The sequence below is a fragment of the Ziziphus jujuba genome, chromosome 1, assembly GCF_031755915.1.
Source record: "Ziziphus jujuba cultivar Dongzao chromosome 1, ASM3175591v1".
NCBI lineage: Eukaryota > Viridiplantae > Streptophyta > Magnoliopsida > Rosales > Rhamnaceae > Ziziphus > Ziziphus jujuba.
In genome coordinates, this window is record NC_083379.1 from 26,218,002 (window position 1) to 26,238,916 (window position 20,915).

Here is a 20,915-nt window from a genome sequence, read left to right on the forward strand (position 1 = left end):
AATCCATAAAATGTATGTAAGATTCAATATTAAATATTATTTACAGTTAATTATACCTTTTTCAGGTTGATTAAGAAACTTTTCTTATATGGCAATTGAAATGCCTTATTCTTGGTTAAGTCCTTCACAAAGCTCTTATATATCAAAACTCAACACATATATATATAGGAGTAAGCTCACATCAGATTAACGTGATAGTTTTAATATCAAAATTTTTTTTATTAACTTTTAAATTACTTAGATGTTGAAATTTAAAAATTAAATTTATTAACATACTAAAACCATATTTGAGAAAGTGAATTCTATAAGGACTTGGTGCACAATAAATAGATTTTTTAATTTCATCTCTTGAAGCGATCAAATGTTAACAAAGAAAATTCTGATTATAAAAGCATGAGATCAATCTTATTTGAATCTAGTTAATATATAAAGAATTATTCTTGTTAAAAGCATCTTCTACCCTATTTTGGAATGCTTGCTCATATGGTAAGAAATATTGATGGCATCTCAATAAATGTTTAAATTCTAAAAATCTAGTTGAGCAAGTAATCACCCTCTACACTTATCACATTACAATATTTTCTAATATAAGCTAAAACACAGTTTATAGAGATCAAATTATAAAGTATGGAATTAAAGTTGATAAGTATTAAGGAATGCCATTTCATCCTCTACATTTTTATTTTTAAATAATTAATTAATGAATATGATATCTTTAGAACTTATTATAGTTAGTAAGATATATGACAATACTTAAACAATACATACATGCATATATATATATATATATAATACCTATAGTTTTTTATTTATAACAAATTATATATGTATGTACTAAATTTATAAACTCTGTGTTTACGTATATTTTAGCTGAATTTTCCTCTAAATTCTTAAATAAATAAAACAATTTGTGCATGTATGTTTATATATATACATATATATAAATATATATATATATATATGTCAAACTTAGTTAATTTTAATATACATAATAAAAATATAACTATTTGTAAGATAATAATAGTTTAATATATTAAAAAAATAAAACTAGTAAATAATTAAAATAATAATAAAAATTCTTTTTTATAAACATTTTATATTCTATTATAAAAGAGAAAACAATATCTAAAAATATTTTTTTAAATATAGTAAAACCTATATCTATGAAACTGTGAAAATTTATTCATTTAAAAAGATTATTAGTTTATCAATAAATAGATAACTTATTGATTTATCCATAAATAAATATTAATTTATTTAAAAAAGAATTCTACGCTATTTTGTGAGATAGTTTTACTAACTATATAATATATAATATATATGAAAGTAAACGACCAATTAGATTTGATCAAATCTACAATCACGAGATTGATAACCACTCAATCAACAAACAAATAAAAAATAATCAATATATAAAATTAAACTATACAAATAAGTTTACCAATTGAAGGAATTCCCTTGATAAATGCAAAAAACACTATTATTTAATTGACTAATTAATTGACTTTCTACTTAAAGAAAATTATGGATCAATTCGTCAATTCTTATTTGAATTCTTATTTCCCTTTTTTGTATATCTTAGGAAAAATAAAAACTTTATATTTTGGAGGAAAAAAAAAGCTATTAAGTAAAAGTTTCTTATTACATATGGACAAACTGACTATTATTTTTTTACAAATTTAATTAATTATTAATTTATATATTTAATGGGGTGCTAAATGATTTTTAAAAAAATTATTATCTTATGCATTTAATAAATTTATTTATTTAATACACGGAGCCCGAATTGGAATTAAAAAAATTTTATTTATTTAGAAAGATTATTCATCTATTAAAAATTTATTTATTGAGATTTTACTGTATGTAATTTTATTTATTTATTTATTTATTTTTTTACTTTTTTCCTTTGATACTATGTTTATTACGATCGTTTTTTTTCTTCCCGTATATTTAAATTCGATACGCAAAATGAAACTTTTTTTTTTTTCCAAAAATACATATGTAGACATATTATTTACAAATTTACTAATAATGGAACTAAGCATGTATGGTTTTCGGAGAAAGTAAGAACACATTGTGAGCATAAGGAAAATTTATTTAAAAAGCCTAATATGTCGTTTTACTTTTCAAATATAGGCAAGTTATCTAATAATTTTAGTATATTTTGTTTTTATGTACTTACCTCTAAATTATGTGACATGATGTCGAGGAATTTGTTTTGTTAGAATTTTTATTCAATTTTGGTGGAAATTGACTGCCTAATATTAGAAAATTTCTGGCACTAATATATCCTTAAACAAAAATAAAATAAAATAAAATAAAAAAACCACTTACGTTCTTTCAAAAAAAAGCAAGGTATGCTTTCGTGATTGTTAATATTTACCAAAAATTTAAAATAACTAATTAGACCAAAATATATTTTTATTAATTTTATCCCTAAGGGAAAAAAAAAAAATATATATATATATATATATATATATATGTTTTAAAGAGATCTTATATAATTAATTAAGAGAAAAAACCAGCAAACTTTTTAAAAGCCTTGTCGTTTCTATTTTCAGGGGTCATATTTCAGTTTTATGATGTACTCTATACATTTAAAATTGAAAAGATTACAACTTAATTTTTCAAATGTAAAAATCCACTATCTATATATAATTTTTAATGAACTCATTTATTGTTATATAATTTTCTATGTGCAATTTAATTAATTTACTAATTATAATTTCATAATTCAATTTTTTTAAAATACCACTTTAGGGTAGGGTGGAGGAAAAAAAAGTGAAAAAAGAAAATATGAATTATAATTGTTTATGGGTAAATGCAAAAATAAAGAGGGATTGTGAAAATTATCATTCGATTGTTTATGGAGAAATGCAAAAATAAAGTGTGATTATGAAAAGTGTCATCTTTAAAATTTTTCATAATGTTCTTTATTTTGAAAATTATGTTTTATAAAATAAATTTTTTTGTTAAAAATGCTATATTAGTACTATTATTAAGTTTTACATGATTTTTCTGGATAATCCATGATTAGCGTAGTACTCACCATTTTTTTTTTTAATCATGATCACCTTAGTTTCATAAAAATTAATTACATTTAGATTTTACATTTTTGAAAAACTATTACTAACATTTTATTATCAATTTTTATTAATTAATTTTAGCAATTAAAAATATTAAAATTATATTTTTACAATATTAATCGAGCATAAAATGTTAATTTTTAGCCTCTGTTTAATTTTAAACGATTAAAAATAGCGGATTTACAAATGGAACTATTTTAATAAATATATAAAGAAAAAAAGTATGGAACGTAAATGCAATTATGAGAAAAGTAAAGGAGAATTTGGCCAATTCCATGTCCAGTGTGCAGTCCTCTAGACCTTGCCAAAAATCTCCCAAATAAATAATATCATATAATTTTGAGAAAAAAATAATAATAATAATATAATATAATAAGTAACAAGAAATAAAGGTTCAAATAGACAAATACAGCAGGGTAGTACCGCAGAACAGAGGGCAGTTTGGTCAAAGAAAATGAAATGATTGGGGCACTCCATCTGGTAAAGTACAAAGAGGAATTATACCATGTGTTACGATCTACACAAAGTAAGTACAACATTGGTGGACTGCCTTCCCGCCACTAAACTCCAACTCCCCCAACTCTACACCACACCGCACCACACCTCACCACCCAATCTGTCAATCTCTCTCTCTCTCCTCTCTCTCTCTCTCAAAGCTTTTCTTTTTCTGGGCTTTCTTCAATTTTTCTTCTAATAAAAGGAGTCTAAGGCACTCACTCTCTCTCTCTCTCTCTCTGTGGAAACGACAATAATACTGGAACCTCCTCTGCAATAAAGAGAACTTTGGTTATGGTTTTTTGAAAATCATTTGAGGAAAAATAATAAAAATAATAATAATAATAATAATAATAATAAAAAAGAAGAAGAATATCATAAATAGTCATGGGCTCAGCATCACACTGTTGAGAGAAGACCCTCTATGTCTGTGGCCTTGCATTTACACTCTCTCTCTCTTACCTTTTATATTTATATATAATATAGAAATCCATTGTTAGGCATATATATATATATATATAGAGAGAGAGAGAGAGAGAGTACAACAAAGGGGAGAGAGAGAGAGAGAGAGAGAGAGAGAGAGAGTAACATAGATGGTGAAAGAGGCATATGGTTGTTCAGGAGATATGGTGGAAATGAGTATGAAGCCTGCATGGCTTGAAGGTTTGATGGCTGAGACATTCTTTGGTGGTTGTGGGGTCCACGAGAATCGCAGGAAGAACGAGAAGAACGTCTTTTGCCTGCACTGTTGCCTTAGTATCTGCCCCCACTGCCTCCCTTCTCACAGCTCTCATCCTCTTCTCCAGGTACTCTCTCTCTCTCTCTCTCTCTCTCTCTCTCTCTTTACACCTCCCTTTCATCATCATCGCCCTATGAGCCTATCTCTTCATGTTCTTAAGCTTTTTGCCCTAATTCCTTCCACCGATTCATATACAAAGTTTCCCTTTTTTCACTCTTGAAATTTGTCTTTTTGTCATCCCTGATCTCTCCCTAGCTCTTTTTTTTTTTTTTTTTTCCTTTTTTTTTTCTTTTTTTTCTTTTTTTTGGTTAAGAAAAAGAGGAAAATAATAGTGAATTATCGTGTCTAATTGTTTTTTTTTTTTAATTCTCAAAATTTTTGGTAAATCTTTTTATAATCTGTGTATCATCAATCAATTTTTCCCTTTCTCATGTATCTGTCTTAGGATATTCTTCTTGGGGAACATTAATTGTTTTGTTCTGGGTGTGGTTTATTATTTTGTATTTGATTCTTCGGAATTTGCACAATTCTCATGTGTTAATTACTTTCCCATTTGTTATGAATTTTCTTTTTCATTATATCGTTTTCAGTCTTTCTGCGATTTCCTATCATTTCTTCTCACAAGTACTCTTATTTCTGCTATTTTCTGATTCTTTTATGTAATTCCTCTCTGAAAACCCTCTTTCTTAGATGTCTTCTAATTCTACTTTGATGGCGTTTGGTCGTTTTACTGCACTTAAAATGCATGTCTTTTTTTTTCTTTTTTTTTTTTATGTTTCCTCCAATTTCTGTTGAATTTCTCCAAGCATTATTTTTTTTTTGTTTTATTTATATATATATATATATATTTTTTTTTTTTTTTCTGTTAACAATATGCTTGATCCTGACGAAGTAATAAAAAGATGATGATCCATAATTCTTTGAATCCCTTCAAAGCTGTCTTATTTATTGTTACCTTTTTATCAATTTCTTTATTATTTTGTTTTATTTTATGTTTATGGTTTGAGTCCCACTTTTTGGATTTGGATTCTTACCTATTAATAGAAGATTTCCTTTTTATCCATTTCCCTCTGCAAAGGTTCCCCTGCTGTTGCTTTCAGAGAAAGCGAAAGTTTGACCCGAATTTTCAAATTTCTTTTTTTTTTCTTTTTTAAATTTCATATTTTCCTAAGAACCCCCTTCCATGATTTTTTCAGCTCAGTTCATTTATGTTACCTTCATGGGAAGTTGCTTGCTAAGCATTTTTTTCACATAAATTTCCAAGTTGGGATGCTTAGCAGGGTTAATTAGCATAATAATTTCCATGATAAAATTAAGATTTCTAATTAGGAACGATGCTAATCATTTAATATTTGACCGTATGTGACAGGTCAGACGATACGTGTACCATGATGTTGTTAGATTGGGTGATCTTGAAAAGCTCATTGACTGTTCCTATATACAGGTATTTCAACTGTGACTTTAGGGATAAGAACACGGCAAAAGGCATTTTTATTTGTCTTATGATATTTACTTTAAAAAGTTTTTATGAAGGTCTTTATGTTAACTTTTTAATATAAAGAATGAATTTTATGTTAACGGTTTAATATAAAGAATGAATTTGAGTCAAACTTACATTTATTTTATTTTATTTTAATATAGTATAAGTTTTCATATCACTATTATTATATTTAAAAGAGAATTTATAAAAAAACAAAAATAAGATATAAATACAGCAATAAATATTTATAAAGAATAAATAAAAAGTATTGTCAAAGAACATTTTAAAATTTCATTGTTTATTTTAGAAAATGTTTTTTTATCATAGAGAATATATTCTTTATTTAAAGGGTTCAAAAGGGTTCATAGAGGATACTTTAACAGAGAAAAAAATAATAATAAAAAGAATTGTAATTTTTAGGTGAAGTAGTGGTGAAATAACTGCAATCATCTTCTGTAAAATTTAATGAGTGAAAATTTCTTTGTGCAGCCATATACCATAAATGGTGCCAAAGTGATATTTTTGAATCAAAGGCCACAGTCCAGGACTTGCAAGGGCTCTGCCAATATTTGCTTCACTTGTGATAGGATTCTCCAAGAGCCATTTCATTTCTGTTCTCTTGCATGCAAGGTCCATATTATTTTATCCTTTTTGTTTTTAATCATATTACTTTGATGCTGTGTTTGGAGTAAACTAATTTTCTCATAACACAATGGTGGAAAGTAAAATGCATGCTTCATGTTTCTTTTCCTTTTCCTTGTTATCTTCCTACTTCTAAACATAGCATTAAAGATTCGCATATATTCTTATATAAGTAGATTCTGAAACACATTTAGCTAAACTAATTAGCTTCCAAAACTTGACCTTAGTGAACGCACTATTTGTTTGGATAAGTGTGTATAGGTCATATATAAACTTGAAAATGGAACTGAAAACTGCAGGTTGATCACTTGGTATATCAACGGGAAGATTTAGCTGTCATTCTCTATCGATTCAACGAATCAGATTTCACAATTTCCCAATTTGAGGGTTTACGGATGGATGGTTCCGAGGTCATCGATGATGACAGCCAAATCACTCATAGCTCCATCTTGGAAGATCCATTGGCGCAATACAATGCTTCATCATGCTCTAATGATGCCTCCAGCAACTCAGTGATTTCAAGGGAACCAGACATCATCAAGAAAAAAAAGAAAGGTAGTGGCTTCCTTCCTGGAATTGTCCTTTCTCTTAGCAGCAGGAGAAAGGGTGCTCCCCATAGAGCTCCTCTTTCTTAGACCAAAATTAAATTGATAAAACAAAATGAGTATGGTTCATATAAATCTATCTATATGTATTCTTCTTAGGTATCAGTAACTTAGTCATGGCCAATTCCAGTATAAATCCCATGTAACGCGTTGTGGCATGATTGCTGTTTGTATCGAGTGTCATTTTGGGTTTTCAAATTTTCTTTTTTTCTTTGTTTTGGCCTTCACTTGTTTTATTGATAGGATTTTTATGGAGCTTCAAAAAAAAAAAAAAAAAGGATTTTTATGGAGCATTTTCATTACTTAGGTGGATGTAAAGAGAACGAATTTGAAACGGGTCAAACTCCACCAATTTTGCATTTGATGTAATGGAAAGTGCAGTATATATGTCATTTTTTACTTCAATTGGAATTGGAAGGAACAAAATGCAATTTTCCTTGCGTATGGGGCTTCGTTTTCAATATTATTATCTTCCCTCATATCTCCTTTTTTTTTTTTTTCTTTTTTTTCTTTTTGATTTTTTATATCTAATTGGATGGATGATTGCCCTTTGGCTTTCGTCCTTTATTTTTGTTAAGCCAACAATAATGTTGCAACACCAAAATATTTACTGAATGAGATGTTAATATATATTTAGTTAATATATTCGTACTATAATATAGATATGTTAATTTCTAAAGGCATGTTTGTTGAACAAGATCAGATTGAATCTGCTGGACTATTTAACTCTAGTGCAATTAACTTTAACAGTACTTTTCCATTGAAGGGAGAAAGGAAAGTAAAGGATATGTTTAATAACAGAAAGAAAAGTAAAGGATATGTTTAATAACAAAAAGAAATGAAAGAAAATGAAAAAAAAAAAATTATCAATAATAGTTGTTTGAATGAATAAGTAAATGGAAAAGAAAATAAATGATATGAAAGGTGATTAATATTTTTATACAATAATAATAAAGGTAATTTTAAAATATTAAAATATTTATTAAAATATTTTCCTTCTCATTATGTTGTATTATGTTGTATCAATTTTAGGACGAAAACAAAAGTATTTAAAATAAAATAGCTAATTTCTTCTTTTTTTTTCCTTTTTATTTTATTTTAACCAACTGAACAAGAAATTAAAATTTTTTCTGTCTTATTTCCTCTTATTTCATTAACCCAAACACAGCCTAACACTACATTTGATTGAAAGAATAAAAAGGAAATAATTTGAATCCCTTGTTTGGATAATTAAAATGAGATGGAAAGCAAAGGAAAAGGACGGAAAGAGAAGGAATTGATTGTTTTATTTTAACGTGCTTTGTTTTCCTCTCAAAATTGACAAGAAACAGATGGAAAAGAAAATTTTTTTTTTTTAATAATTCTATTCACATTACAAAAGTTATTTGACACACTACATTCTACACACATTTACATTAAAATTTATTTATTTTATTTACACTAATAAATTATACCTATTTTACTTTTAAAGGTGTATTAGATTTGAATTTTAATAGATTTTTTTGTGATTAAAGTATTATAAATTTTTATGGATCTTTATAAAGTTTAAAACAAAATGAAAACTTTTATAAGCTTTACTGAACTTTTATAGAATTTACAAAATTAAAAAAGACTTTTATGGAGTTTTATGAACTTTCATTTTTTAAATATTTGAGAGAGTTTTTTATTCTCGTAACAAAAAATAAAAAAAATAAAATAAAAAATAAAAACTAATAATATTAGAAATTTATAATGAATATACTGAATTACCTTTATTTTAATATGCATTTTTTTTATAACTCATTTTTTAAAATTTGATAGTACTATGGATGGAATTAAATAACAGACTAAGACAAAAAAATAGAAAATAAGGAAAATTTTCCACTTATATATACATATCTATATATATATATATATATGTTGACTATTACTATCAAAGCCTTATATGGTATGTAAGGATAATAGGAAGAGAGAGAGTTTGAAAAATAATATATAATTAATTTGGATCGAAGTTATTTTAAGAAGTCTTCAAAAGTCTATAAAAGTTTTGAAGGTAAATGGTAGAAAAATTTTAAAGCAAATATTTCATTTTTTGACTTAAAAATCTATAAAACTCTAAAATGTAGAAAAAGTCTACAAAAGTTATTGTCACGTTGGGTACACCTAATTTTTATGGATTTTAAAAAAGCAAGCCTGATTTTTCCATCAAAAAAGAAAAGAGTCAAATTATTGGAGTATTCCCTTTGGGTTTAGGGTTTGAAAAAACCAAACCAAATCAAAAAGCTTCAAGCCTTCTACTTCATCAAACACCCATCCATTCAATTCTTGGTTGAGTTTGGGCTTTCCCTTTTTTGCTTAAAAAATTAGCAGTAGAAGTTTTATAAAAATTGTTGTTCTAATATTTGTTTTCTGGAAAAAAAGAAGAAAAAGAAAACCTCTTTTTTATTTATTTCCCCATCTCTTTCATCTCCTTATGCATGTGGAATCAAAATCGCTGGCCATTTCAATGAATTGTTACTCCTCCTTGCCGTTCATCATTGTCATCTCTATTCATCAGCCATCCAGAGGTATTCAAATATCCATTCCCTTTATTGTTTTTCTCTGAATTTAAAATTTTTTATTCAAATATTCATTTCCAAAGCTTTAAATTTAGAGTAACAGATACAGCCATAGCAAACAAACCAAGCTGAACTTTTTTTGAAATTCAAATACTAGGGATTTTAGATTTGGTTGAAAGATTTAGAAAGGGACTCCATGTTGGATGAAGTAATTGATGTGTTTTTATTTTTATTTTTATTTTTATTTATTATTGATAATATGCAACGTGAAATAAAAAAAGGGGCTTGTATTTTGTAGAGTGGCTAATTTTTTTGTTTTTTATTATTGCTTAAATTTTATTCATAATATTTTATCAATGGGCATTATTAGAATACTAAAAAACTATTAAAATTGTAATGTTACTAGCAAGTTTTGTAGCATGCATAGAATTATCCGAAAATTTTAGTACATTTGTAATATTCCAAAACTAGCTTTATTATTATTGAATAAAATATTAATTACCTTTTATATCTTTTCCTTTCCTTTCCTTTCCTTTCTTTCTCATTAACTAATCATCCAAATAATAACTTCTAATAAATATTTTTATTTCCTTTCTCCATTAAACTCATCATTTCTTTTCCTTTCCTGATTTCAATCCAAACATGGTGTAAGCAAACATTTGAAAAAGACTAGAAGGAGGTGAATAGGCTTTTCAAGCGGCTTAAGATTCTTTTTGATGATTGAAAAATGAGGAACTTATAAGAGCTTAGTGTCACGTCCCGTGCAAAAGGAGTAAAATCCTTGAGGTTTAACAAGAAAACTCTACACTCTCCATGAAGGATCAAGAGAAGCCCGGAATATTCTAGAAGATTCAAGAGAAACCTAGACTAATGTAGATGAGAATCTCTCTAGAATACTCCATGAAAATATCTTGTACATAACCCTAGAATAATCTAGAACCCTAACTAGATAGGTGACATGTGTACATATTTAGAATCTTCCTACATGCCAAGCCCTCTATATAAAGGGTTGGACTCTCTCATTTGTAACACATCCAAGAACATCCAAGAATCCAAGTATTCTAGCAATACAAGTATTCTCCACATTCTCTCCAACTCTCCTACTTCCTGCTCTCTCACTCTTAGCTTCCGCATTTTCATAGCTTGTGAGCAAGGCTTACTTAGCAAGGGAGGTGCTAAGTGCCGCACGGGAGTGTTGAAAAAGTTAGGCCCGTGATAGTTGGTATCAGAGCCTAGTTGCTGCTTAAGCATATCGTTGGTGTAACGTGGAAGTAGGCAAGATGGCTAGCTCGGAGGTTACCATCAATGTGGAGGGAGCTACCGAAGTGCGAGGTCGTGAAGAGCAACGCAACCCCAATGCGGGGAAACAGAGGCATAAGTCCAAGTCCAAGGATGTGATGACCAGCGTAGAGTTGCGCTTGGAGGAGCATGCATCCCGAGTACAAGAACGGTTTAAGGCACTGGAGAGTCGCTTAGATGGGCTAGAGTCGGAGGACATTGCCATCAACCAAGCCGTGAGAGGGTTACTCAATGGGCTAGATGATGCCTTAAGGAGGGAGCTCCGCGCGACACGCGACCAATGCATGGGGGAGGTAGCAGACCTTCGTGCAATGTTGGAGAGGGAATTGGATGCCATCCGCACCCAAATGGAGGATATGCGGGGTGATTGGGCTCTTTGCAAAAGGGCGGTGGCGTTGGGGACGACCACTATCCGCGAGGGGCCACGTATCGATGTGCCAAAGCCCAAGTCCTACTCCGGGGCAAGGAATGCGAGGGAGCTCGAGAATTTCCTTTGGGGCTTGGAGCAATACTTTGAAGCAATGGGCATTGCGGACGATGCTTCAAAGATAAGCACTGCCACTCTCTACCTTAGCGACACGGCAATGTTATGGTGGAGAAGGATGCATGGTGACATAGAGCGAGGTACGTGCACTTTCCATACCTTTGATGACTTTAAAAAGGATCTTAAAAGGCAATTCTATCCGGAGAATGCCGAAGATGAGGCAAGGAGTCGCCTTCGACGACTCAAGCAAGTAGGCCATATCCGGGAATACATCAAGGAGTTCACCAACTTGGTGTTGGAGATCCCGGACCTATCGGATAAAGACTCCCTTTTCTACTTCATGGATGGACTACAACCTTGGGCCAAGACGGAGTTGAAGAGGCGCGGAGTACAAGATTTGGCTAGTGCCATTGCATATGCCGAAGGCTTCATCGACTACTCCAACCAAAGAGACTCTTCAAAGCCAAAGGAATGGAAAGACAACCATGGAAAAGGTGGGGGAGAACCTAGTAGGTCCAAAGAAGATGAAAGGGAAGAGAGTGCACACAAGCCAAAAAGCTCAAGGTGGAAGCCGCCTAGAGAAGGTAAGGATGCTTCCAAACCTAAAAACTCTTGTTTCTTATGTGATGGACCGCATTGGGTTAGGGATTGTCCGAAAAGGAAGGCTTTGAATGCCATGACTACCCAATACGAGGAGAAGCAAGAGGAAGTAACTAGTATAGGTTCCTTACAACTGTTGAATGCTATCAAGGCTGCTCCGAAGGAGACAAAGAAGGGTGGCTTAATGTTTGTGGAGGCAAAACTCAATGGAGTGCCCACCAAGGCGTTGGTGGACACGGGTGCCTCACATAACTTCCTATCGGCGGAGGAGGCACAAAGGCTTGGGATTAAAGCAACCTAAGAAAGGGGCTTCGTAAAGGCGGTAAATTCCGACGCGAAGCCGCTCCAAGGAGTTGCTAGAGGTGTGAAAACCACCATCGGGGATTGGGAGGGTCAATTGAACCTAACGGTGGTGTCCATGGATGACTACAAGGTTGTCCTTGGCATGGACTTCTTCAACCAAGTAAAGGCTTTCCCACTCCCATTTGCAAACAAGTTATGCATCATGGATGGGGGAACAACGTGCATGGTGCCTACGGAACCAGTTAGCAAGCGGGAGGCTAAGGTTTTGTCGGCACTACAAGTTGAGAGAGAGGAGCAAATCAACTTGGTCGCTGCCCAAGAGCCTAGTGAGGATGCCCCAAGCCATGCCAAGACATCTCCTAAAGTACAAAATGTGCCGAAGGAGTTGGACCAAGGGAGCTTGTGTGCATTGGCTTCAAGTCGTGGAGACGACAAGAGAAAGGACGTAGAGGCTAAGGAAGGGAACTTAGCCAAACCATCACCTCAACAAAACAAGGCACTACACAAGGTGCATGACGGGAAGGCACGACGCTATGAAGAGTCACTTCCCATTGTAAGGAAAGGGGGCACGGAGGCCCTCGTGAAAGGTAAGTCAAAAAGGGCACCCACGACGATAGTGACTTCACCCGCCAAGAGTGTTGAAGCCACACCTGCGGATCGAGTCATTCAACATAGAGGTGTGCCTAACTACACCAAATACTTGGTGAAGGGGAAGAACCTGCCGGATGGTAAAGTAAGTGGGGAGCACGAAGATACACAACGCCAACTCAAAGATCACATTCAGCGGGCAAGGAAGAAGGCGCGACGAGGGCGTCGCGAGTTTAGGTGGGGGAGAGTGTCACGTCCCGTGCAAAAGGAGTAAAATCCTTGAGGTTTAACAAGAAAACTCTACACTCTCCATGAAAGATCAAGAGAAGCCCGGAATGTAGATGAGAATCTCTCTAGAATACTCCATGAAAATATCTTGTACATAACCCTAGAATAATCTAGAACCCTAACTAGATAGGTGACATGTGTACATATCTAGAATCTTCCTACATGCCAAGCCCTCTATATAAAGGGTTGGACTTTCTCATTTGTAACACATCCAAGAACATCAAAGAATCCAAGTATTCTAGCAATACAAGTATTCTCCACATTCTCTCCAACTCTCCTACTTCCTACTCTCTCATTCTTAGCTTCCGCATTTTCATAGCTTGTGAGCAAGGCTTACTTAGCAAGGGAGGTGCTAAGTACCGCACGAGAGTATTGGAAAAGTTAGGCCCGTGACATTAGGCTTACTTCATATCATCTTAGTATCCCCAAACTACAGATTCACAGTTTATAATTCAATAGTTGAGGACTTAGTCCTTTTCTAAATAGCAATTTTAAATGCAATAAAGTAAATAATGAGGACTCAGTTCTCTCGCAATAAGAAATAAAAAAGCAAAAAAACAAATAGAGGAAGACTTTGGCCCCCCATAGCAAAACAATTAAAACTAAAGTGCAAAAAAATAAAATGCAAAAGGATAAAATATCAAGCATAGAATCTTTATGAGGAAACTCTATATAGGAAAAACCATGAGTGCCAATCACTGCCTCTAATCTAAAAATCCATTATATCGTGAAGTAATTATACAACGACACAGATAATCCTAAACTAAATGTAAGGAATGTTACCGACACTCCTAACCCCCAAAATAGTGGGCAACTGACTTCTTAACATTGGATGCAATGGCCTTAAGCCCAGACCACTACCACCGTTGTTCCTTGTAAGAACACATGTAGGTTTGTCTTTAAAACCTCCCTCAAAAAGGCTCCGTTCCTCTAAGCTTGTCATAACAAATCCCAATGTACCAACCAAATTGATAAGGCAAAGTGTTTTAAAGTGTTTGAGATAGGTGGGAAACCTAGGAGTCTTTCTCTAAGTAAGAAAGTGTAGATATGAGAGACTTATTGTGAGACAATCACTGAAAAACAAACTAAGAATGAGAGAATATAATAGCTAAGAAATGATCTAAAGATGAAATCTATGCTCCAAATCACTTAAGCTCAATAGATCTCCATTAATGGCAAAATACCTATATTAGCATACCTAAAACTCTTTTAACTTTTCTCTCTAAAACAAACCTAAGAAAAGATCGGGCTTTAATGAAATCAGGGATCTTATTTGAACGATATAGGTGGTTGTTTGAACAAAGGTGTTAAAATCCCAAAAAAAAAAAACAAAAAAAAAAAGATACACATGGCAAGACATTTTTCGAACAACATATACAACTTATCTGAACAATGTTGATAAACCACTAAATGTATGAAACATGGCAAAACATTGTCCAAACAACATATACACCGAGTTTGAATAACGTAAAACCTCTAATGAATGTATGAGATGTGACAGGATATTGTTTGAATAAGACAGGAACCTTGTTTGAACAACATCTAAAAAGTGGTCAAACTAGGTATTTTGACTTTTGTTTGCACAAACTTTCGTTCCTTTTTTTTTTTTTTCAGGTGGGGGGGGATGAAGGAAGAGATGAAATTTGATGTAGCCTCCTTTTTTTTTTTTTTTTTTTTTAAATATGATATTTCTGTTAAAGATAGTCCTTCACATAAATTGCTTTAAATTATTCATTTATCCTTGTGGATCTGATATTAACCCTCTCATACCTATTAATTGGTGTACTAGATGCATTTCCTCTAGCTCTCGAGAAGGGCATTATATGGACTGGATTAAAAGGATTAGTCATCCTAAAATTAGGATTCATTTATCATATCCATAATAATGCAAAAAGAAGGCCCGACTCCAAGTTGTAATGGCGTTGAGTTTCTTGACTCTTTGCCTTAGGATTAGTCAGTTCTATTTCTCTTGATGAAGGGCATTGTAAAGGATATAACTCATTTAAAAAGAAGTTATTGCATGAAAGAATTTTGTTCATGGGAAAGATTAAATCAAATGGGGGCAAGTACTTTCATTTTCTGATAGTCATCTTCGGCAATGTTTTTTAACCCCGAGCCATAGTGTTGGCATTTCCATTAAATGATCAGCTGGTTGTGTGATTTTCACAGCCCAATTTGCATTTTAGATTCACAAGGTGAGGCCTAGAAAATTGAGTCTGACAAAGCCATACAAAAAAAAATATATATCTAATCGAGAATATGGTACAAAAACTGTAAAATACTCGGCAGACAAAACCATCTGCTTGGGTCAATAAACATCACACCTTTACCAAACATATTATAATTTTCATGGCATAATTGCTCTCAAGTACATGAAGTTTTCCTTTATTCCAATAAAAAAATTTTGAATTTGAAAATCTCAATTATTCTTCTATGGAAAAGAAAGATGATAAATACTTATAAGTATATTTTATTTAAGCATATGAAATTTATATTAATTACAATTTAATCTCTCCAATTTTTAAAATTACAATTAACTGCTTTATAGGAAATGTGCCTGATATTGATATAAAAGTATCACCAATGACTTGTCTTAGTGCTTTCTCCATAGCCAAAAAGATTCACCACATCAACTAAAATAAATAAATAAATAAATCCTCTTTTCAATAGTTCTATGAAAAAAATTATATCAAGCTAATGTGGCTAAAAAAAAAAAAAAAAAAAAATTAGAGGTTTCTAACAGACCTTCTACTTGCATAGGTTCTATCACACATGGTGACTTGGCAATTTAGCCTCTCTCTCTTTTCCCGATCCTCTTCTTGTCTTCTAAAAATGACCACTTTCTTCGTCTACCAAAGAAAATGGTTCTTATATTCTTTTTTCTTTTCTACCAAACAACATTCAACAAATAATCAATCTTCCACATATCGATCACATAAAAGAATTTAAAAAAATCATGAATGAGAATTAGATCGCCGTAACATATGACTTATCTTCAAATTTTAACATAGGGAATAGTAGAAAGATAATGCAGATTTTTGTTAGCATTGTTTACCCTCAAATTCATATCCAAGTTAACAAACAAAATATGATATTCAAAGTTCTAAATGCAAATATCAAAACGAAAATCTCAAAGACAAAAAACATAGAAAAAGCACCGCAGAGACAATTTTCCCCATGGATTTTCTTCATAGGCAATCAAAGTGTAAGGATAACTACCTAGTAAACTCATCAATGATGCTCCTTACCCAAAAACTATAAAAGAAAAATCACAATTTTCCTAATCAAGAAAATCAATCATGAAAGAAACCTATAGGAACCCAATGGAAATATTTGGAGTAGGGAAAAAAAAAAAGAAACCACTTAAAATTATTAAAAAAAAAAAAACAGTAAAATAAAATAAACTAACAAAGCACTTAAAATATCGCACATCATCACTGAAATTTTATTTTAAATAGAACTCTTTAAAGATCAAATTTCAAAACAGATTGTCTATTAAATGGATATTATACCACATCAACATCAACAACTTCCAACCCCTCGTGCCACATATACTTTAATAGATAAAAATATTGGAGCTGCTCTAAAATATATATTAATAAAATAATATACGGGATAAAAATCATAATTTTTAAGTATCAATGGAGATTGTTCATGCTTTTAAAATCAAATGGTCAAATTGTTCATAAATCAAATGTCAAAATATGTGTTGATGTTAACTCTATTAATAGTATTTCAAAGTGTACAAATATAACAATGAAGAAGGTATATAATCTTTTAACCAAATAAATTTGTCTAAATTTAATTCAAGAGCCCATTTGTTGAACATGATTGGATTGAATGAAACTGCATTATTTTATGTCTAGTCACTCTATTCTAATTAACTCTTTAACAAAGGGAAAAACCATAAATGTCCACACTACTCTTAAAATGAAGAAAAATATCAACTTCTCAAATTATATAATTTTGCCCACAGTTCATTCACCCTACCCAATGAATTACCAATTATATCACATTGAATCCTTGTATCAAATTAACCCTTAGCCCCATTGAAGCCAATGAAAATTTTGGAGCTTAAAGATGACAAATGGATCCCATTGATAGTAGTTCTTCAAGAAGGTGTCTACGATGAAATGACAGATCGAAAGGCTAAAATTATTCAGCTTCAGGCTTTTAAGAGGTTGGAAAGGAAAGATGGTTCAAGAAGAGGCCACCACTAATAGTTGGATGGTTCTTGGAGGCTTGTAGTGACTATTGTAGTAGAATTTCTAGGGTTTTGTTGGTGGAGAATGTGGACGTATTTCAAGTTCTATTGTTACCCGCCATTCTCATACCCTCTCATCATCTATATTCCTCTGCTTCTTTCTTCTTTTTCATTGCTTTTCTTTATTTTCAACCCTCTTTCAGTTTGTGAGAACAATTGCTACCAAGAGTTTTCGTTTATGGCACTACTATGCTGCTTTTATTATTTTTTTTTTCCAACCCATTTTCTTAATTTTTTTCAACCCATTTTCACTTATTTATTCTTTCTTTTTTTTTTGGGGGCTAATAAAAATCAAGAATGACCCTGATAAGCATCTACTTTAAAAATCTAAAAGCTTTGTTACTTTTCCCTAAATTCTAAGTTGACCTTTTGATGATAGTGCTACAATGAAACTGTTGATATCAAGTCTAACCTCACTGAGGTCGATTTCGAATGAACCAATTCTTTAAAACAATGGAAGGTAATAACCCCACCCACATTTCAGCAAGTTCTCCAGTTTGGGGGTGGGGTGGGGTGTATCTAAATGTGCCTCGTCTAATTTTAAACCCCGTTTAATAGTGGAAGACCCCACCCCCAATGGGGTGCACTACCAGATAGGATTTCTGTCTCACTAAAGGGGGGAGTGGCGCCCATAATTTGGGGCAACGTGTTTTTATAGTACGTAAAAATGGCTGCAGCCGCATGTCCAAGATGAAAGAAATTTGGATTTTCTTCTTGGTTGATGGTCTATTGCTTATTTTTCCCAGTAATTTATTTGATTCTTCCCATTTTCATTGGTTGTTTGATCGAGAGAGACAAAGAAATGAGATTGAGAAAGAGAGGTCGAGAGAGATGTCAAAGAGCTTCAGGTTATAGGAGGTAAAGTCGAATCTGAAATCTAACGATATGTTTGGATAATAGTAAAATTGGTTATAGGAGGTAAAGACGAATCTGAAATCTAACGATATGTTTGGATAATAGTAAAATTGATGGAAATTTAATATTTTTGGAAAAATGATAATTTTTTTTTTTGTTTGGACATTTATTGTGAAATAGAAAAAATGCGAGTCCAGGGAATTAGATTACCATCAATATAGAAAAATATATGGAAAAATTGTTCCCATTTATCAAGGTGTCATTTTGAGAATCCTAGAGAAAATAGTTTTAAATTTTTTTAAAAATAATATTTGCTCTTAATTTATCATACAATATTAAATTTAATTACGTATAAATCCCAACTTTTCTAATTCACCAAACATACCAAAAGAAAATTTAATTTTCAAGAAACTAAATCTCGGGAATCAGTTTCCCTCTCAACTTTAACACTTTTCAAACAAAAGCTAAAGAAAAATGGAAAGTTTAATTTATGATTTTAACTTATAATTTTTTTTTAAAATTTAATTAAAGGCATGATGTGTAATTGATGATAGGTAAAATCATATGTTTTAAGAAGTTTCAACATTTTACTTATCTTACCCCGCAAGTAGGCATTTGTGATTTTCCTCCTTTTAACTGTGTCGAATTGGATTGGGTTAGACTTAAAAAAGTCAAGCCAAATAAAATTTAATTCTATTATCGTATAACAAAATGATATTAACCCAATTTTCTTTTACAATAATATTTCAAAAATATTGATTGCCATTTGTTTTTTTTTAACTAATACTTGGTTGTTGTTGACAAGGGTAAAACATATGATTTTTTTTTCTTCTTCATTTAGCACTTTTATATAAAACTAGCATTCATCTCTATGCGATATACGACATATATAATTATAATTAATGATTTTAAAAATATTCTATAATAATTAATTACATTTGAAAATTTATTTAAAAGTGATATTGTTAATAAGTATATTTGGATTTTTTTTTTCAGTCCATATTATAAAAGTTTGTTAAAAGATATAAATTTGACATATATTCAATCATAAAATTCAAATTCAAATGTATATATATAATATTATTCAATCCTGAAATTCAAATTCAAATGTATTTTTTGATTCCTTGCAAATAATTAATTTTCATATATTAAATACTCATAATGTAATTTATTTATTTATTTATCTATTTTATTTATTTATTTATTATTATTATTATTATTATTATTTATTCTATAAATATATTTTTACTTTTAAAGTAAATTATTCATGGGATTCAAATTAAAAAATGTTTACATATTTAATTTTTTAATCTATAAAATTCAAATTCAAATGTATTTTTTGATTCATTGCTAATAATTAATTTTTATATATTAAATTTTTTTAATATAATTTAATTATATTTATTATTATTATTATTATAATAACATAATATATACAGTTTCACTACCATATTTGTCGACTTGTATATTATGATATAGATCAACATCAAATTATATATAACTTATAGTATGATTTATATATTTTATTTTAATATTACATATAATTTGATTATGACATATGTTTAATGTGCATCACAATATTCATTATAGTAAAATTATATATATATAGTATTATGTATATATATATTTGTAGTTCATTTAAAATTTACTTCAAAACAAAACTTATTTTATATATATTTGAGAACAACCATAAAAGACAAAAAAAAATTATATTTTTTTCAATCAATTATCTAATATTATAATAATAAACATATTATATATTTTTTAGTACAACCAATAAAGGTAAAAAAATTTATGTTTTTAAATAGCTGCTCCATTTAGTACTGATTAATATTTTAATAAAATCATAAATAATAAAAAAATAAATGATTTTGAAGAGAATTTGAAATGATAATATGTTGATATATGGCACGAGATTCTTATATTTTTATATATTATATAGATTTTTACCTATCTAAATTTTTTCATCTATGTAAATTAAATTCAAATTCAAATGCATTTACATAATTTAATTCAAATTCAAATATATTTAAATAATATTTTCAATATAAAATTCAAACTCAAATTCAAATATGTTTTTTGATTCCTTACAAATAATTAATTTTTATATATTAAATACTCATAGCGTAGTTTAATTATTTATTATTATTATTATTATTATTATCATTATTATTGTTATTGTTATTATTTATCTTATAAATATATTTTTATCTTATAAGGTAAAGTATTTATGGAATTGAAATTAAAAAATATTTACCTATTTAATTTTTTTTATATATTAAATTCAAATGCATTTATATAATTTATTTTCCATTTGTGAAACTCAAATTCAAATTCAAATATATTTTTTGATTTTTGCAAATAATTAATTTTTTTTATGTTAAATTCTTATAATATAATTCAATTATATTTATTATTATTGTTATTATGAAACCTAATTAACAATAATTTGGATTTAAAAAGATGTATACATATAGTTCTATTATTATAAGTGTTGGTTTGTACATTATATAATTTGTGTTATGTTGTATATATTTTATTTTAATATTATATATAGTATGATTATGACCTATATATTTAATGTGCATAACAATATTAGTTATAGTAAAATTATATATATAATATAATAAATATGTATTTATTGTTTATT

The 20,915-nt window shown here is 29.9% G+C and overlaps 1 protein-coding gene and 1 non-coding gene across 2 annotated transcripts; one reads left to right on the plus strand and one right to left on the minus strand.

The window, feature by feature from the left end:
- Positions 1 to 3,811: 3,811 nt before the first annotated feature.
- On the plus strand, positions 3,812 to 7,491 carry LOC107425516 (protein RGF1 INDUCIBLE TRANSCRIPTION FACTOR 1). The gene is made up of 4 exons (XM_016035526.4): positions 3,812 to 4,387; positions 5,690 to 5,764; positions 6,290 to 6,430; positions 6,742 to 7,491. The coding sequence occupies exons 1-4, from the start codon at positions 4,175 to 4,177 to the stop codon at positions 7,075 to 7,077; spliced, it is 765 nt and encodes a 254-aa protein (XP_015891012.3). The 5' UTR covers positions 3,812 to 4,174; the 3' UTR covers positions 7,078 to 7,491.
- An 8,807-nt stretch (positions 7,492 to 16,298) lies between these two features.
- LOC112490338 (small nucleolar RNA snoR26) lies at positions 16,299 to 16,390 on the minus strand. The gene has a single exon (XR_003054588.1). It is a non-coding gene; the product is annotated as a small nucleolar RNA snoR26 (small nucleolar RNA).
- Positions 16,391 to 20,915: the final 4,525 nt, after the last annotated feature.